At 33.3% G+C, this 12,285-nt stretch overlaps 3 protein-coding genes across 3 annotated transcripts; all 3 read right to left on the reverse strand.

The window, feature by feature from the left end:
• Positions 1–1,316: 1,316 nt before the first annotated feature.
• Positions 1,317–3,787, reverse strand: LOC131046563 (uncharacterized). The gene is made up of 8 exons (XM_057980324.1): positions 3,574–3,787; positions 2,836–2,958; positions 2,642–2,725; positions 2,357–2,541; positions 2,132–2,270; positions 1,978–2,037; positions 1,687–1,791; positions 1,317–1,580 (listed from the first exon to the last, which is right to left on the reverse strand). Exons 1-8 carry the CDS (start codon positions 3,619–3,621, stop codon positions 1,467–1,469), a joined length of 858 nt encoding a protein of 285 aa, XP_057836307.1. The 5' UTR covers positions 3,622–3,787; the 3' UTR covers positions 1,317–1,466.
• A 982-nt stretch (positions 3,788–4,769) lies between these two features.
• Positions 4,770–6,034, reverse strand: LOC131046559 (uncharacterized). Its single transcript, XM_057980319.2, has 4 exons — positions 5,911–6,034; positions 5,748–5,830; positions 5,490–5,654; positions 4,770–4,901 (listed from the first exon to the last, which is right to left on the reverse strand). Exons 1-4 carry the CDS (start codon positions 6,017–6,019, stop codon positions 4,770–4,772), a joined length of 489 nt encoding a protein of 162 aa, XP_057836302.1. The 5' UTR covers positions 6,020–6,034.
• A 250-nt stretch (positions 6,035–6,284) lies between these two features.
• On the reverse strand, positions 6,285–7,584 carry LOC131046562 (uncharacterized). The gene is made up of 5 exons (XM_057980323.1): positions 7,350–7,584; positions 6,771–6,889; positions 6,541–6,681; positions 6,387–6,394; positions 6,285–6,293 (listed from the first exon to the last, which is right to left on the reverse strand). Exons 1-5 carry the CDS (start codon positions 7,502–7,504, stop codon positions 6,285–6,287), a joined length of 432 nt encoding a protein of 143 aa, XP_057836306.1. The 5' UTR covers positions 7,505–7,584.
• Between the last annotated feature and the right edge of the window lie 4,701 nt (positions 7,585–12,285).

The following is a 12,285-nucleotide window of genomic DNA, read 5'->3' on the forward strand; positions in this document are numbered from 1 at the left end:
TTGGAATTCAATTGCACTTTTGCAAATTCAAGTGAGTGAGCAATAAAGCATCATCAAGGTAGTGAAGGAGAGGTCAAGTTCAAATTTCAAACATTCACGATGACATCCATGATGAAGACATTATACATGACATTATCAACCTATGCATGTAGACTACAAAGAAAGATTCATCAAGGTATCAAGTTCCAATTTAGATTTAGCCTTGCCCTCAAAAGGCAAGCTTTTCCAATTTAGTCAAATTTCATTTCAAGTTCAATTTCAGTTCAATTCAAGCGTTAATTCCAATCCTAGGGTTTGACCTAAGGAAAAACCCTATCAACATCATCATTTTCCTTCCATGTGTAGGCAACAGATTTAGGAGCCACGAATGAAGATTCCAATAGAGAATTCAATGACAATTAGATCTAAATTTTGCAGGAGTGAAAATTGGAGGAATAGGTCAATTTTTACATCCTAGTACTGTGAATTTTTGACGAGCTTCATGGATCAAGTTTTGAGTGACATTCTAATTTTGAAATTTTCCTATATGTACATACTTGATATTTGGGGACTAGGTCAATTTTCTGATCCCGTTCCTGCACTTTCAAACCAAATTTTTAGGCACAAGTTCTTTTTTATTCCTTCTACCCATATCTAGCCCCATGTCTACATATTGTACTTGTAGCTGCTTGTTTATGTCATTTTATGTCAAATTTCTATCATTTACCCTAGATCTAGAATTCAATTTCAAATCTCTTAAGCACCCTCAACTAAATTAAAAAAGAAGAGCATAATTCAAGTATTCAACCCTTTCCCTCATTGGGGTTGGATCTATTGGGTTGTCTCCTCCTTTTCATGTGACTTGGTGGAAATATGTGGATTCATATCGTAAATTGTGAAACCCTATTTTCACCAAACATCACATATTGGTGAACTCGACATTGTGCTTGCACTAATTCTGATTTTTATTTTCAGATTTGATTTGTATGCATTTAATCAATTTATATTTATACTCATTTATGAAAAATACCATTTATGTGCTTAATCAATTCATATTTATACTCATTTATGAAAAATATCATTTATGCACTTAATTTACATTAACTCAAGAGATCCAATTCATAAAACCCTAGTTTATTTTGATAAAATTGACTTATGGGTTGCATAATTTCTGATTTATATATATAGACACCTAAAATTGTCCTGTCTAATTTTTATTTTTTTAAAATTTATTTAATTATTTTATCCAATTCATAAAAAGCTTTTAAAAATACAGTTCTTTGTAAAAAGGAATTCAACAAGATCTTATCTAAATCTAGAGGAACCAAAAGATATGTGCAGCCATCATTATATAAAAATTAGTTAAATTCTTCTCCAATAGTGGCAAATTTTGTGATTTAGTGGGTTCAGATGACAACATAGTGGGAGAAGGTGACATTGTATTCCAGTCAAAAAAATGAATAGTAAAATTACAATTCACCCATAGCTCATATAAAATAGCTAATTCTCTCTTTTTTCCTTGAACCTCCTCCGCCATATTGTTCCTCCCACTGAAGCAGTCGCTGCATATATGCTGAATCTGGCGAAACGCTAGCACGCACCTGCAACATGATAAGGCTGTCAGAATAAAAAATGAACAGAGGGTGCTCATTTTGTAAACACGAGAAGTTTATTCAACATCAAACTATTAGCATTTCAAAAAATAACCTGTTGACATGCATGTTCCATGTCGCTCATATTCAAAGGACGAATCTCAATACTCCCACTAACTAATGGCAAAGGTCTCCTCTCTGCTATTGCTAATGCCTTTTCCTAGGAAAGATTTCAATACAACCAGTATTAGTATGTTTTTTATCAGAATTATGAATCTGAAGAGAGTTTTGAAAAGGTCCCAAAATCTCACTGAGTAGGTTGTAATTTTTTTTTAATTTAGATATAAAGAAATGCTGCATTTTTAAATGAATACATCTTAGCAAAGAATCAAGAAAAGACAAGTACCTGTTTTTCTTTTTCCAAAATCTCTTGGATAGGGCGATATGCAGCTGCAACGCACAAGTCCTTCAAGATAAAGCATAGGTGTTAGGAGGCGTAACAACTCTTGAGCATACTTCAAACATATATATTTTATAGAACCCATAATATAGCACACTACCTTTAGGTCGCAGCCAGAATATCCCTGTGTCATTTTTGCAATTGCATCCAGGTCTACATCCTGTGCCATTTTCTCTTTTCGAAGTATTGCCTTCATGATTTTTGTCCTATTTGGTGCATCTGGCAAGTTTACCAATAGTCTGCATTGTCAGTAGGCAGAGAAATCAGTAACATAAATATAAGGTTCTCATGTCATAGAGAATTAACTTCCAACAAAAATGCCCACCTCCTAGGCATCCTTCTAATGACAGCTTCGTCAAGATCAAAAGGTCTATTAGTGGCAGCAAGAATTAAGACTCTCTCATTTTCTTTGGTGCGCAATCCATCCCAGTTTACCATAAATTCATTCTTCATCCTGCGTAGTACCGAACTCTCTTCTTCACTGTTCCTTTGACTCAACATACTATCAACCTGCGGAGACTCAAACCAGAAAGAAAGTCACACACAAGATGCAGTGAGATCTAGCAGATAAAAAAATAGTCTGAGCTGCTACTAGAGATCAAATATGTACCTCATCAATAAATATCACTGTTGGAGATATTTTACTTGCTACTGAAAACAAGGCTCTAATGTACTTCTCAGATTCACCAAACCACTGTAGCAATAAAACCAAAAAAATTAATTCAACGAACCATTCAACAGAGCAAATTTATAAAAATTTCAATAAATTTCAGGTAGCCGTTATGAAACATATTGACACTATACCATTGATGAAACAGTTGACATTGATATATTTATAAAATTTGCACCAGCTTCAGTTGCGACAGCTTTGGCAAGCATAGTCTTCCCAGTCCCTGGAGGACCAAAGAGTAGGACACCTTTGCAGGGCTGCAATGATATTAAAAACAATTAGTATTCGTATAGATATCTTAAATATATCTAAAAAAAGTCAGAGATATTTTATTTACTTAAAAGTTATTTTATTTCTAAATTGTTTTATTTATAATATGTTTAGAAACATAAATTTTATGTGTTATTTATTTTGGTAAATATTATGTTTGAAGTGATCAGTTTTCCACAATCCATTATGTTTCTGGATTCGATTGTGTTTGTATTTTTTTGCATCGACCTTTCGGATGACATTCTGTGAACCATCATCAGGATGATAGAGACCTCAAGGATTAGAAATGTCGATGCAAAAAAATACAAACACAATCGAATCCAGAAAGAACAAGAAGAAGAAATATTATGTTTATTATTAAAATATTATTTTGACTTGTAAATGACTATTGTGATTGCTTCTGGTTTACGTCAGAAACTAGATACGATCACAACAACTAATATGGATTGTGGAAAACTAATATCTTTAATGTAAATAACTGCCAAATTTAAGATTGAAAAAATGTTTTTGTTAACATGGTTATACCATCACACTCCACTTTTTGTTTGCATTGATTTACAAATGTATGCACGTACAGCAAAGCAATTTGAATTGAAGCTAACCTTTGTTAAATGTCCTTTAAAGAGTTCAGGTCTTCGTAAAGGAAGCATCACAGACTCATTAAGCGATTCTTTCACATTTTCCAGAGATCCAATGTTCTCAAAATTCACTCCAATATCACCTGGTGGTATCACATTCTGCAGGATCTTCTTCTCAAACTTATTCTCAGTGGCAATCTCCTAGAGAGCATAACAAAAGTTTTAAGAAAGATAACAATCTCGTAGATAGCATAACAAGAGTTGTAAATAAGATAACAGTTTTGTTATGCTAGGCAAAGTAGGATACTGATATTATAAATCTTACCTGTGGCTTGATCTGAATAGCCTGTGGCTTCTTTTGAATTTTGTTTAATTTGTTCAATCCGTATTGAAAACTGGGATATCAAGGGTTCATATCAAATTCTCAGTTCTAGCTCAAAATGTATAGTTGACCATTAGAAATGTAAGTTACGCAAATATTAGAAAAATCACCTCTCGCTAGAGATTACAACTGTTTTCAATTCCCGGTGTTCAGGGTTATTCATTTGGTAGTGACTGAGAGCCCAATAGCAGATTTTAATTGCCTCTGAAACACAAAGATACGGCATACACTATAAAAGCCATTATCTTTTCTAAATTGTCTTTTTTCAATCAAAACAATTACAGAACTTTTGAGACATATACATCCAGGCTAATTATTGATAATAGCTTCCACAAATCTTTGTTGTAAAACAGGTAAGTTGTTAGATAACATCTATAATCAATAAGAAATTTAGAAGCAATCTTTCAATACACGCTGGTCGTAGGTTAGATTTTTCTGGATCTACCCCGCAAGGCAAGAAGGCAGTTGAGTATTAGGACTTCATAGATCCCGCCAGATATAAATGCTTTCCTACAAAATATATCCACAAAACATTAAAATACATGTATTTTTTAACTTACCAGAAAAGGTAAGAGTCTGGCCCTTTGGGCACATTTTTTCGATTCCATCAAACTCTATCTTATACCAACAAAGGGCCTGCAACAATAAGTGGAAGAGAATTATTAATGTTTAGGTGAATATCTAAAAGGAAGACGAAAAAATGTTTAGCATTAGAACCCACCTCTCTGAATACTCGCTGATTTTCCTTTGCTTTGAGTGATTCCTCATCCCGCTTTAATTTAAATTTCCAATCATTGAGCTCCTCACCCTGCTGGATTTTTCATATATATTTTTCAATCTAAAACTTGAAAAGAAAAAACATTATGTACGAAATATATCCAAACAAACATTTATGTACCCAAGGTGGTTCCACAGTCACTTTGTCTATCACTTTGTTTTTGAGTAAAGAAAGTAGCTTCTCCATATTACCCTGCAACATTAAGATAAACACATATTTGTTTAATCACAAATGCTTATATAGCGTGCACTGTAATTACAGAAACAGAAGCTTGCAGCAATTATTGGCTAGAGAAATGTTTAATGATCTTTATTTTAAAAAAGGCTTTCTTGGGAAACAATATATAAATTTTGACAACTATGGATAAGTTGAAACATAGTTCTTTTCAAACATGAAGATGTAGAAAGCACAAATATTATGAACTCAAAATGACAGGGAGGGTGAGGGACAATGAGGATAAGTGGGTCATAGTGGCACACAATTAAACATGCACAAAGCACAAGGGCTCATATAATTCTAAATATTGCTTCAATGCTTTGAATTTGCCATTCAAACCTCTTTTTATACTAGTTTTACCATTATAGTGGTGCAATTAGTCTTTGTAAATAATCCTTTTTTCATGGATATAATTGGCACAAATTTGCAAGTAGAAAGTGGCATATATGCACTCACTTGCTATTTACCCTGTGTTAAAGGCGATCCATTCTTAAACCTTCTACTCACTCAAACATCGGGTATCAGGCCATGAAAAAAAGAGGTAATCTGGAGCAATTATATTACCTTTTTCTTTTTATCTTGAATGTGTGAAAAGATAACCACAACAGAACCCATCAGTGTATCCAACTCGCTCTGCAAAGCAATCCAAACATTTGGATCGTCTTTCCACTTTTCAAGATCTTTGATGAAAAGTATAATAGGACCATTTCTACTTTCACATCTGACAACCTGGAGATTAGTTTGGGATCAGCTGGGAAAATTCAATGAGTAGACTCAAAGAATTGCATATGTCATGGAAATATGTGTAAACCACAAGCATACCTTAAATAGTGCATTGATTTGCAGCTTTATGGACGGCCAGTCCATCGTCTCCCTATGAGTAATTTCGAAGAGAAGTTCATCTTCTGTTTTGAGAAAATTGTAATCAATATTCATAGAATTTTTACTACATCAACACCCCAAAAACCTGGCATTAGAGGCTCACCTTTACATAGAAAACCGTGCTCTGCTCTGCATAGGCCGTTCAGGTCAGTGCCCCCTGGAATTGGCTTATCAAATCGTATACCAATTTCAGTTAATTCTTCTTGACCCATGAAATATACTGACCCTCTATCACCACAAGATGGACCCCTGAAAATCAGTAAACAAGAGCTCGAATTGTATTAATATCGAGGAATGCACAAGATTACTAAGACTACCATCTGATACTAACATTGTTTGAGGTGTTTGTGTGCTTTGTCAGTCTCTTGCCAATTTGAAAGCGTCCTCTATCTATATAACTAGCTTAGGATATTTGGAACAGTGAAAGGAAATAACCACAATCTAACTGGCATTAGACAAACTCATTGAAATTCTAATTTACAGTTCCTGAAAACCAATCAATTTTCAATAAGAGTTTAAGTATTATAAGACTCAGATGGGGATATACCTTGAATTTTGATATGAGCCAGCATATATTACTCTGCCACCTGAAAGTATAGAAAAATACTCATTTAAATTAAGCAATTCTTAAAAACTCTTAAATATTAAATATTAAATTAAATCTCAAATATCTCAACTCTCAATACTAGTATCAAACTTCAAAACCATCTAATGCTAAAGAACACAAAATTACCTTTACCTTGCGATATATCAAAATTACTTTTACCATCCGTCCGCTTTACCCGAGGCATTGCATCATTTTCATACATGAGAGATTTTGCATCAAAATGATTGGCCAACCCCTTCACTAGCATTTCTTGATATATCTCAGAACCTTCATAACAAATAGAAGAGATGTGAGATACATAAATATTTCCTAACATGGGAGAAAGTCCCAAAAATGCTAGCTGAGAAATAACACACCTGCAGGGCCAGACAAGAACAGTGTGAGGCATGAAGGAAGCCTTGTAGTAGTTTTGAGCAATTGGTTCCATTTCAAATTTTCGTATGTGGATAAGATTAGTTCACTCTTTGTCTTGTCACTGTGAAGAAAACAAATCTTATCATTTTAGTCATTGTTGGAAAGAAAGAGGAAAGAAAGAGGAAAGAACCACTGAATTTAACATTATGAACACCCAGACAATCCAAAATAAGCAGACAAGATAAGAAAAGAAGACATATGACCTTAGTATTTTTGACTAAGGTAAGCATTTTTTATCTGAATTATGAACCGAAAACAGAATTTGAAAAAACCCTAAAACCTTTTACAGCAGATCACGAACCAACCAACGACCAGAATCTATAATGTTGATATCCACAAAATTGCTTCAATTTTTCTTTATTTAGTTCAAAATGCAGATGAAGAATCCATCTTTGACAGCAGATCATTGATTTATTACTTTCATTCTCAGTCATCTGAAAGGCACTTATTGTGGAAAAAAGAAAAATCACTAATTTCTAATGAAAACATCACAGAGGAAATGTCTGAACAAATCTTCATACCTTAAATAATAAGGAAATTTATCCAGTGACACTTGAGTCTCCTTCCCGGTTACAATTGTCTCTTTTATTATTTTTTCATAACAAGTTTCAACTTTGTGCTCCCACTCTACTGTACTATCTACTGTACTATCTTGCTTCTGTTGTTCAGTTTCCATGGAAGTAAAAGGATTCTTTGCGAGTCGAATGCCTAGTGTTGGAAAAGTACATCAATTGTATAAAAAAAATTCTTCGAGTTATATATTGGTTTAATCATTTTTATAAAAGAGTGTCGGCATTATAGACTTGGGAAACTACCGACCAAACAATTAGCTTGCACTTTCTATCACAATCTTCTATTTCTTGTCATGGAAAAATTGTGTCATAGAATTTGCATGCCAAATGTCATGGCTTCCCAAGAAATACAAATGAAAATATAAAAACTATTAAATAATTTAAAATCCATTAATATATTAATTGTTTATTCTATTCAAATATCACGCACAACTAATTTGGACTTATTCATATAATATAGATTCTTAATTTTATCAAATTTCTTATTTCTCTAATGTTAGATGACTAATTAATTTTTTATCTAAAAAGCAATTCAATTACTAATATTCCATTCAATTATAATTAAATTTCATTTTCTCCTTAAAGTATAATTCTAACTTAAGAAATTATTTTTCTCTTTAAACTTTTAATTAATCTATACATACAAGAATTAAAGTAAATCCATTTCATAATTACCACCTTTATCAAATTATATTAATAAAAATATATATTTTTTTTTTTTTGATAAAACGCATAAAGTGTATAATATATTAATAATACAATAATATAAGATATGGATACATAGATAAAGCAGTTGCACAAAAAATGAGAGTAAGGCTCAACCATTGAGGCAACAATGTTTAATTGGATAGGAGTAATATTCCACTAGCACTTCTAGATTTAAAATCAAATATACATAGGATTGAAAGAATCCAATATCAATTGTGTGGATTGAAGACACATGACAAAAGCAAAGTGTCGAGGATTAGCTCTAAGACAAACCAAAACAATAGAGAGAGGCTTCAACAACGAAGACCCTTAATTAAACTTGGGCACAATTGTGGCAAGGCCTGAGAAGAAATCCACAATCTTTTGCTTGTGAGCTTCATCAAAGAGATCCTCGTTGTTTGAATAGAAGATATCATGGGCGCATAGTCATCATAGGTTACATAGGATTTGAAGAGGTTCCATGCATCCATCATTTTTTCTTCTTTGCCCACCCATGAAAGATTAAAAAATTCACCTAAAGAGCCTAAGATCAAATCAATATTTATCCCACCCAAAGCTTGAGCTATATTTGGCCAATACTGACCAGACACCAACTTATTACCCACAATGCAAACTCAGTTTGGAAATGGGACTATTTGGAGCAATGGGGTGAAGAAGAACTCAAAAACTTGACCATCATGGATATGAGAATCATCTTGACCAATGTTGTGCTTAAGGATAAGAGAAATTGCTTCCCAAATTGACTCATCCTCAGAATGGAAGAGTCGATGGCATTGCTGATCTAGGGACTCATCTTCACAATTGCATGAAACACTAAAGGATGTCGACATTGCAAAGCGAGTGATATATATGTTGAGATGCACAATGATGCTCAAAATGGAGGCAAAAGATCAATTGTGAAATCCTGAGCTAGCTTGTATGATTGACAACCACTGAAGGCATAAGGAAAAGGCAATAAAAGATGCATATGAGCCTTGCTTGCAAGAAAGTCAAGTAGATGCACACATGTGTACATCATATCCATTCAAATCCACCTTTCCTCATAAAAACTCCGACTGACTACACAAAGAATGGTAAAAACCGTAGGAAAGCTTACCCATTCAAAGAGTGCTTGACCAATAAACACATCAATGTAGCCCCCAAAAAAGTGTTTCGATAGCACAGGGGCTTGCAAACTGCTAAAGTAAGGAACTAATTTTTTCTGACATGAATACAATTAGCATAGGGGTGTGAAGGATGAAAAACAACCTCTAATTTGAAAGGGCTAGAATAATCTTAGGGATACTGCACTATGCATGATGAGATTCTCTAACATAAGCATACATTGAAAGTGTGATCAACAAAATGTATTAGTTGAAACTCCAAGCAAGGTGACCAAAGACATAGGAACCTACAAGTTGGCTAGTGTTGCCATTAGATTGTCATTGATGTCAACATTCAGAGGCAAGCAATTGAGAGATGATAAGTGCCACATAGTGCAACCCAAAGAGCAAGTGTAGTTGCAGAATTGTATAACACGAAGCTTATCGATTGGATTGCATAATTGCATAACACGAAGGTTATTGATGTCAAGGAGGTGTGTATTTAATACAACAGGTTTTCAGTGAGATGTGGAAATGGGGTTGAATTCACGTGGATAAGGTTTTGCAAAATGCTTTAATATGTCCCACCGTTTATTGGATCCATTGGGATTTGTAGTCACATAAATCTATCCATTTTAATTAAATGAATATTTACTATTTATTTGATTAATAAATCCACTAGCAGACAGTAAATTTAATTAACATTTAACTAATTCATCCTCAACCATTCTCCTATTAATTAAATAAATTATTCAATTTATTTTAATTAATTCATTAAACCAAATTCACAATCAATTAAATGAATAAATCCTATTTGTTTAATTTAATCCCCTTTCCTCTTTTAAATAAATAAATAAAACATTTATTTAATCATTAAATCACCCCCACTTGCATTCTCCTACAAATGCAAGTTGCAACCACAAGTTGAAATAAATTAATTTTATTTTAATTTAAATCCTATTTTCCCTCACCCATCAAATCAACTTGCAATCCTAAATCCCCTTCTAGACCCTTCTAGCCACTTTCTAATCATTCCTAATTATCCTAATCCATTTCCTAAATATTGTCACATTCCTAAGCAACTTGGAGTCACTTCTTAAAGACTCCAAATTCTTTGAAAAACATTTAATGCTTTATGTGCCCAACAAGCTAACCTCTAAAGTCTTCCAAACCACTTATGGCTCTTACATGACCATTAATAGTTAACTCAACTCACCCATATGGTTAGAGACTTTACCTCTAAACTCAACCCTCATTTAACCCATGTGTCTTCTCAAGCATTTATTGCTTTGACCATGGTTATCCTCACTAACTCTTGCACAAGAGTTTATCCATTGGATAAAAGCATTATTCCTTGAATAATGAATTTATTCATTCAACTCAACATTAACCCTACCTCCCAAGTTAACACTTAGGTCATGTCAAGCATTTAATGCTTATTCCCTTTCCTCTCAACCCATCTCTTGTTGACATTTGTCATCCCGAGATTGGATTGAAAGCCTTCACATGGATCTTAAGCCCTTCAATCCCGACCCTTGTTGAGATTACTCAATCTCAACCCTCCATTGCTCCATTTTACCTATAAATAGAGCTCATTTCTTCATAATCCAGATCCTGAAAACTTGTATGCATTTAACTTATAGTCAATTTTAGAGAGCATTTTAGCATAATCATTTATATTGTCATTTTGGACTAAAATTGATCTTAGTTCATTTCATAATATCTCATAGTTAGTTTGTTTTACACTTGCATAGCATAGTTTAAAGCATTTCAATCTTAAATCTCCATAAGATATCCATAGTGCAAAAAGTTGCTGAGAGCTACACTCATTTGGAAACTTGGAGAGGAGAGGAACAAGGGAGGATGAGCTACAAGCATGGTGGAAGGCATTTGGAGATGCCTTGTTGCATTTATTTTCTTTGTCAAATGTTCTATTTGGCTTTTAGTGTCTCTCTTGATATGCCTATTTAGAATAATATTTGGTTGATAACACTAACCCTTGTTTCTTGTGTTTCTTGTATGTGTTGCCATACTACAGATTTTTCTAATCCTTTTTGCAGAGCATCATTTGGTGAACCCGACCTGAATTGAGAACAACCATTTTGAAACTACTAACTTTTTTATGATTTGAATTGACACATAGGTCATGCTTTAGCGCATTCGTTCATGCTCTAGCGCCTTGTAAAATTGATATTTTAGCGCTATTGTTCCTAATAATAGTGCTATTGTGTCTCAACTGGCGCTATTGTCCATCTTTTAGCACTATTGACCATTGAATAGCACTATCATTCTTAGTTTTAGCGCTTTCGGCTCTCTATTCGATAGGATTAATTCTGTCTAACATAGTTCTTTTAGTGCTATTGGTTCTTCTTTTGGCACATTTGCATTTCTTTTAGCGCTTTCGCGTGTTATTTAGTGCTTTCGTGTTAAATAGCGCTTCTGTTTCCACACAGAGTAGCGCTATTGTAACAGAGAGTTGTAAAAAAATACCTTGTAACCAAAAAACAAAGAAAATTAGGCTTGTAGAATCCCACCAAAGATGTGGATTTTACTAACTTGTTCTCTTTTGTGCAGGTTTTGACTAACCCCATTTTTAAAAGATTTTAGAAATTAAGCTTAGGAAGTCAATCAATTTATGTTGCTAACTTTATCTTTTAAGTTATGATAAATAAATTCACTTTTTTTTCTTAAAGTTAAAAATCAAACTTCAAACTTCATTTTTGGTGCTTAAAATCAACAAGACAAACTTTGCTTTTCTTGCAAGTTAGGAAAACAAAACTTCATTTTGGTGCTTAAAAATCAAACTTCAAACTTCATTTTTTTGGTGCTTAAAATCAGCAAAACAACTTTATTTCTTACAAGTTAGGAAACAAACTTCATTTTGGTGCTTAAAATCAACAAAACAACTTTATTTCTTGCAAGTTAGGAAACAAACTTCGTTTTGGTGCTTAAAATCAACAAAACAAAATTTATTTTCTTGCATCAACTTAAAGAAATTTACAATCAACACTTCGTTTTGGGCAATCTAAAAAGAACAAGCCATTATTCCTTCAATCTCAAAAACGATTTTACTTCAAGCAAGATGTGTTTTCAAT

The sequence above is a fragment of the Cryptomeria japonica genome, chromosome 3, assembly GCF_030272615.1.
Source record: "Cryptomeria japonica chromosome 3, Sugi_1.0, whole genome shotgun sequence".
Taxonomy (NCBI): domain Eukaryota; kingdom Viridiplantae; phylum Streptophyta; class Pinopsida; order Cupressales; family Cupressaceae; genus Cryptomeria; species Cryptomeria japonica.

Coding starts and splice junctions, on each gene's coding strand:
- LOC131046562 (XM_057980323.1), bottom strand. CDS start 7,504: ATGGAAACTGAACAACAGAAGCAAGATAGTACAGTAGATAGTACAGTA. Junction 6,890..7,349: donor AAATTTCCTTATTATTTAAG/GTATGAAGATTT, acceptor TTTTCTTCACAG/TGACAAGACAAAGAGTGAAC. Junction 6,682..6,770: donor GTTCTTGTCTGGCCCTGCAG/GTGTGTTATTTC, acceptor TTTGTTATGAAG/GTTCTGAGATATATCAAGAA.
- LOC131046559 (XM_057980319.2), bottom strand. CDS start 6,019: ATGGGTCAAGAAGAATTAACTGAAATTGGTATACGATTTGATAAGCCA. Junction 5,655..5,747: donor AAATCAATGCACTATTTAAG/GTATGCTTGTGG, acceptor ACTAATCTCCAG/GTTGTCAGATGTGAAAGTAG. Junction 4,902..5,489: donor TTCAAGATAAAAAGAAAAAG/GTAATATAATTG, acceptor TTAATGTTGCAG/GGTAATATGGAGAAGCTACT.
- LOC131046563 (XM_057980324.1), bottom strand. CDS start 3,621: ATGCTTCCTTTACGAAGACCTGAACTCTTTAAAGGACATTTAACAAAG. Junction 2,542..2,641: donor CAGTGATATTTATTGATGAG/GTACATATTTGA, acceptor GAGTCTCCGCAG/GTTGATAGTATGTTGAGTCA. Junction 2,271..2,356: donor ATTAGAAGGATGCCTAGGAG/GTGGGCATTTTT, acceptor CTGACAATGCAG/ACTATTGGTAAACTTGCCAG.